The 6,519-nt window shown below is 60.9% G+C and overlaps 2 protein-coding genes across 4 annotated transcripts in view; one reads left to right on the top strand and one right to left on the bottom strand.

The window, feature by feature from the left end:
* Nucleotides 1-13: 13 nt before the first annotated feature.
* MRM3 (mitochondrial rRNA methyltransferase 3) lies at nucleotides 14-1,731 on the top strand (the record flags this gene model as incomplete). The annotated part of the gene is made up of 3 exons (XM_085301249.1): nucleotides 14-296; nucleotides 708-875; nucleotides 1,075-1,731. Coding segments are annotated over 3 exons (1,014 nt in total), but the record flags the coding sequence as incomplete, so codon positions are not given.
* A 2,505-nt stretch (nucleotides 1,732-4,236) lies between these two features.
* NXN (nucleoredoxin) overlaps nucleotides 4,237-6,519 on the bottom strand; it is a 76,597-nt gene continuing 74,314 nt past the window's right edge. For all 3 annotated transcript variants that reach the window (XM_085301310.1, XM_085301309.1, XM_085301307.1), the window contains one exon: nucleotides 4,237-5,419. In XM_085301310.1, the coding sequence (XP_085157436.1) occupies nucleotides 5,237-5,419 (183 nt within the window). In that variant the 3' untranslated portion in view covers nucleotides 4,237-5,236. The remainder of the gene's footprint in view (nucleotides 5,420-6,519) is intronic.

The raw sequence follows: 6,519 nt of genomic DNA, 5'->3' as shown, positions 1-6,519 counted from the left end.
GCGCTCTGCTGCCTGTGTCACAGTCGCTTTCTCCGGTCAACTTCTCCGCAGAAAAGTGGTCACCATTGCCAAATCGAGGAAGTTTCGGGACCATCACGGGAAGGTTCTGCTGGAGGGTCACAGGCTGATCAAGGATGCCCTGGAGGCAGGAGCTGTGCTGCAGACTCTCTTCTTCAGCACCGTGGGGCACCTCAAGGAGCTGCCCGAGGCAGAGCTAAAACGAGCCGACTTAGTTAAGGTGAAATTTGAAGACATTAAGAGCTGGTCTGACCTCGTAACTCCTCAGGGGCTTATAGGTAAGTTGTCTTAGAAGTAGTCACAACACTGCTCAAAGGGAAGCTTATTCCACAGTTAACAATTGGGTCGTGATTATCTCCTCACTAGCTTCCCCCAGACACTCTGGCAGTGTGTCAAGAGTGGAATAATTTGAGAGACTTCCCTTTTATTTGGCCTGCTATGATAACTGGAAGTGGCTCCTAGGGTACATTGAAGGTACTAATGCCCATTTTTAATAGCACGTTGCTCATGCTCCACTGGGAAATAGTTCTCACTGCAAAGTGTCGGCCTTATCAAACTTTTAAGTAGTGCTTTTCCTAATGCTTTCTCTGGCACATCTTTATAGTGGAGTTGGGGCCAACTAAAGCAAAGTCAGCCCTCTCCTTGGGATGTATTAGAGTCAGGAGCCTATCAGCACTTTGTCTCCTCAGGGATCTTTTCCAAGCCTGACCATGCCAAGATGGCTTATCCTGCTGCTCAACTAACCAACTCATTGCCAGTGGTCCTAATTTGTGACAATATCAGAGATCCAGGAAACTTGGGAACTATTTTGAGATCTGCAGCTGGAGCAGGCTGTGAAAAAGTGCTACTCACCAAAGGTAAGAGCCTTTTCCTGGAGAAAAAAAGAGTTTAGTTTGACAAACTGTGTGTAAGACWGCGAATAAGAGGTCTTAGGATGCTYTTCCAGAGACTTTGTAAGCAGTTTCTGCCCAGAYGTGCTTTGCTGTGGGAGCTGCTACTGAATCTCTGTGTCTTGGAGCCACTGCACTCTCACTYTTTTCTTCCCTCCTGTCTCAGGCTGCGTGGACCCCTGGGAGCCAAAGGTGCTTCGTGCAGGTATGGGAGCTCACTTCCGTGTGCCCATCATTGCCAATCTGGACTGGGAATCTGTTCCCAGTAATCTTCCTGCTGGCATCCAGGTCTGTGTGGCTGACAACAAAGACCCAGATGCACAGACTGAGGCAGAATTCATGTCAAGGAGCGCCAGCAGCTCTGGTGCAGTTTCTAGCAACTTGCAGGCTCCTGTAAAATCAAAACCCAAGGCTCATCCTTCTGAGAGCGAGGATGGGGAGGGAATGACGAGTGTCTGTGTCCCAGAGCTCGCTGCACAGCATTACTACGAGAGCTGGGTACAAACCCCTGTGGCAGTAGTGGTTGGCGGAGAGACCCAAGGTCTGAGTCYGGAGGCGCTTCACCTCGCCGCGAGCACAGGGGGGAAGAGACTGGTCATTCCCGTGGTCCCAGGCGTGGACAGCTTGAACTCTGCAATAGCTGCTGGCATTGTGCTGTTTGAAGGGAAGAGACAATTGCTGTGGAGGCACAAGCAAGAAGAAAGGCAGAAGTTCCCCCTAGTGGGCTAAGCTGCTGGGATTTGGGTGCTGAAAAAAGCCTCTCTTCCCTTTCGCATCCTGCAGAGGAGTTAATAAAAGAGCAGCTTGGGCTGTTTYGTTTGCACTGTTGTGCGTATTAAGTAGCCCTGACGGCGGCAGAGCTTGCCCGGAGCCAGTCCTTGCTTCCTGGCACCCACCACCCGGGCTGGCTCCCCGCAGTGCGAGAGGAACGTGAGAAACCTCTGGGCTGCTGCGTACCTGTGTGTTTGCTGAGGGTGGGAGCCGGTGGGCTGAGACACGTGGAGCAGATTCTGCGCCCCTCYGGGGATGCCGGAGAGGGGTTGCAGAACTCTTTTTCCCCACAGCCCCTCCTGCAGGGYCAGGGTCAGGGAAGAGCCTCTTCCCAGGTGCTTAGATCTCCTTCCTTGTGGGCTAGGCACCACATCGGGTTCCTCGCCTCGAGGCAGCGCTTAGCTGTGCTGCCTGCGGGGAGAGCGGGGAGCGGCAGAGCTGCGCACTCGGGGCGCTGGGACTGGCGGGAGCCCGGCAGCGCGGCACCACTGAGCCAGTATTCGGGTCTTTAACGCGAGTAAGAGCAGCGCAAGCACGGGTGTGCCGCGGTGTGCCGCCGCTGCTCTCCCTCCCCCAGAACGGGGCAGAGCGCCCAGGCCGGTGAGCGCCTGCCCGCTGCCGGGAGGTGGCAGTGTCTGTCCCCGCAGAGCCCCCCCGGCTCCGGCAGCTGCCTCAGCGCCAACGGAGGAATTGCGGATGAGGGGGCAGGAAGGCTGGGAAGAGGGAGCTGTAGCACTGCGACTTGCAGCGAACGCCGATCAAAGGGGGAACAAGCTGTGGGCTCCCGGGGAAGGAGGGAGGGAAGGATCCCGAGGGCGGCCAGCAGCACGCCTGGCTGCAGTAACCCACCTCCGCGGATCCGGGGCATCCGTGTGCGCGCCCGGGGCCGTGTCGCAACACCCGCATCGCTCTGGAAGCTCCTGCCGTGTTGCACCATGTTCTTCAGCGCTGTTGATCGATGGAGGGCTCCTGCGCCAGCCCTAGCTGCATCCTACTGTGCATTTAGACACGCAGCCTGCGCTGGCTGCTGGTCATAAAACTAATCGCCAGCCCAGCAGCTCTCCTGGCTCCCGTTTGCCATAATCACGTTGAAGGTGTTTATATCCTCTGCTTGAGAAACACCCCAAGATGGAGGTTCAGCCCCTTCCCCGCCTGAGCCTTTGTGTTTGGGGGGGGGGGCACATCACACAGCAGCGCTTCCTCGYGGCTGAAACCGCTCCAGCCGCGCGGGTCTTTCTCCAGAGACCCATCCCAGCCCTGCTCGTGCGCAGCGCAGCACAGCCGGCGCACGGTCAGGCAGGGACCCTCCGCAGCAGCTCGCGGAGCCGCCGCGGCAGTCCTGCGCGCTCCRAGCTCCGGCCCTGCACCCCCGGCCCTGCCCCTGGGAGCCCGGGCCACAGCGGCCGGAGGAGAACCCGCGTTCTCCACGTYCAGCCTAAAATCGGCCCCTGCTGCGCTACCAAACGCCACAGACGACGCGGKCCCGGTTACAGCCTCGCTGTAATTGTCTTTCAAGCCACAAACAYGTCGAGATCGCCCCCAAACCGAGAGCCGCCCGCCGGGCACAAGCAGCGTGCGCGCCAGGCGGCGGCGGGGGCTGGAAGCAATTCTGCCGCTCGGCCACTTTGCGCACAGCTTGGGCCCGGAGGCGCTCGCATCACCCTTAACCCTAGGGTGGCCGTAAGTCACCRAAAAGGCTGTTTTCTCAGAAAACCTCACTAGAGGAGGGCTGAGTTAATTAGCTCGGGGTGCCCCGCTGGGGCACCCCGGCCGCGTACAGCACCGAGCACCGGCTCCCGGGCCCGGCCCAGCCGGACGCCAGCCTCCCTCGAGCYGCTCCCGCGCGGCCTGCAGCGAAGCGGCCAGCGCTGCTGCTCCCTGAGCTGCTCACAAGTCAGCTAATCATCACCGCGCACAAGAATCTGCGAAGCGTGCGAAACACAATATAGATTTATACGATTCCTGCCTTTCCRAGCTGGCTGCTCTTCCAAACTCCTGCCAGGGTGGGTTGCTGCAACAGCGCTAGGAGGGGAGAGGCCGTAATGCTGCCGTCGCTGACAAACGAGCTGCGAGGAAAAGCAGCGGCTTTGCACAACGCTCGCTGTTCAGCACGCACCGCGTGCAGCCGCCCCTCCCGGGGACGCCGGGGTTCCTCGGAGGCGGCGGCGGCTGCCGCAGCCTGGGGGTCCCGGCTGGGGCTCCTGCCCTTGCCCACCCGCAGCCCAGCAGCGCCCGCAACGGCTCCTCCCTGCCGGGGCCTCTGGGCAGGCAGGAGCTGCCCAGGCACCGGCCTGCGCCCAAACCGGCCCCGCGAGGAGCCCGGTACGCGGTGAGGTGCGAGGGGGGCTATGGGGGGAGGGATCCAGGGCGGCTGCAGCGCTGGGAGCCACCGACACCGGCACCTACCCCATCGGGGGGCCGCAGCCTCGGCCGCTCCATCCCGTCCGCTGGGAAACTCCTCTTCCTCGCGCGACTTCCAGACAGGCTCCCTCCACCCCCGAACGCCACCGGCGACCGGCCGGGCAGCACGCGGCAATCGGCACCTCTGAGAACTAGGTTATTATAACAGTTTTATTACAAAGTTCCAATCACCATGTACAGTTTTTACAATGTCACTTTTGGGGGGTGGCTGTGCTGCCTGCGTTAGGGACGGGGAGGGATGCTTTGTTTTCTTTAAAGAACAGCACCATTAACGTTGGGTTTGGGACACACCTACGAAAAACAGCTCAATCAACTAACACAGAGGGCGGACGATTCATACCAGAGAGACGGGGCAAGACGGCGAGGGGGAGGGAYGAGCACAAGGGCGAGAACTGGTCGCCGCTGGGAAGAGACGGGGGCAGGCAGGGCAGCCCGGCGTGGCTCCCCCTCCCGGCTCGGGGCTCGAGGGAGGGTCTGTCTGTGTTTTGCAGGTGGGTGGATTTCCCCCAACGCGTAGCTCCAACGCTTTGTAAGCGTTTGGGGTGGGAGACGGGAAAACTACCCCGAAAGTCCTCACCCCGAGGAAGAGGACGAGCTCGGCGGCGCTGTCATCTTTCAGAGGTTGTCAGCAGTTAAGACTTTGACTTGGCCTCGTCAGGGCACTGTTACTCGAGCGGGAAGRGGAGGTGGGCAAGGGGCAAAGGGGACAATTTCCTTATTGCTTCCTTGAAGTAATTTAGCCTGCAACGGTAGTAGGAAAGGAAAGAAGGGGAAGGAGGAGAAGAAAAGAGCCCCGGGAACCCTGTCCACTGCCTGATGCGCATGTTGGGAAGAACACCATGCGGAAAGATTTGCCTGCTAGCTAGTGCCGTGTATAAAATAACAATATGGTAACAGTTCTGGCCTGGTTATTAGAGAATATATCACCATGAAGCACAAGCAAAGTCTCCAAACGCCAACGACTCCCTGCTGAAAGTGCATCTCAAGGAGTTTGCTTAGGAGAAGGATTCACTGCGTAAAACAAGGCACCACAAGAAGGTTGGATACTGGGTCGGGCGTGAGAACACGCTGGAGAATCCACGAGCGGCAGGAGAGAGACCTAGTTTTAAATAACGTCTGTGGGCGTAGAAGCCCCCTTAGATGGGCTCGGGTTTTAGCTTGTCTGCTAGAAAGTCGCTCACGAAGGCTTCCACGATCTCTGGCGTGATCTCCTCCACATCCATCACGTACTTGGCCCTGGCCGACATGTCCAGGATGGTGAGCAGGGGCGCAGCCTCCGGCAGGTTGGTGTAATCCCGGAGCGAGTCGGTCATGTCATCCTGGAGGCCAAAACGAAAAGGACAAAAAAAACCATCAGCGGAGGTGGAAAAGCCAGGAGCAGTCTGCGGCTTCGACACTGCGATCCAGCCCAGCAGTATGTCACGAGGGCTCGCGCCACGCCACCGCGAGCGCAGCCAGCAGCCGCTCCGCAGGTTGGTGACGAGCCAGGGCGATCCACCCCGGGGGGCTGGGACGGGCCCACGTGCTCCTCCACCCGCCTCCCCGAGGAGCGCAGCTGCCAGCCCCCCGCAGCGACCCGCTGCCTGGGCCAAGCTCTGAGCTCCTGGGGGAGCATTCACCGCGCAGGAGCTGGCGTCTCGCTTCCAAGACGCCRGGGAAGACACAATCCTCCCTGAAAAATCCTTCTGTCAAATGCACCGGATTAAAATTCCTGGCAGCAAAACCAGGATGCAACCAGGCACCCCGCTAACCTCACTTGGCGCTGCTGAGGCACGGGCTGGGGCCGCTGAGCCACGAGGAGCCCCCTCGTCCCCGCAGAGCCCAGCCCGCCCGTCCTTCCCGGGGGCCCTGGCGGCCGGAGGCTCCCGGGGGAGGAGGCAGAGCCGGCGCGCTCCGGGCTCGGCCGCTCCCCCGCGGCGGCGGGCTGCCCTCGCTGCCGACAGACAGATCGCCGCTCCGGGCGAAGGGGGAGACGCGATCCGGCGCTGCCAGGACGCCGGGATTCCAAAGCTGCCGCCGGGATGATTCACCGCCAGCTCCCGGCCCCGAGCGCCGCAGGCAGACGCGGAGCCTCACGGGGGCCGAGCTTGGAACACGCAGCGTCTGGCACCGGGCGTCGCTCCGAGTYGGTTCCCGACGGCAGCAACAGAAATAAATAAACCCGGGAAGGGGCTGGCAGCTCTGCAGCGCTCGGCGGCGGCCGGCACAGGAGAGGCGCCCCGGGCGCCCCACGGCCCCGACGCTCCTCACTTCCGCGGGCGGCTGCCGACCAGGCCCCGAGCTCTGGCGCGGAGTCGAGGTGCAGGGACCTGCCGCGCTTTACACGAGCGCCGCAAAACCACCGCAACGTTTCGATCGACGCGGAACCGGCGCGGACGGCACGCGCGGAGGGAAGGGAGGCGCCTGCGGCGCGGCGCAC

The sequence above is a fragment of the Rhea americana genome, unplaced genomic scaffold (assembly GCF_003343005.1).
Source record: "Rhea americana isolate MKP2758 unplaced genomic scaffold, rheAme1 scaffold_175, whole genome shotgun sequence".
NCBI lineage: Eukaryota > Metazoa > Chordata > Aves > Rheiformes > Rheidae > Rhea > Rhea americana.
The sequence above is the reverse complement of the archived record's forward strand: the minus strand, read 5'-3'. Positions and strand labels throughout refer to the sequence as shown.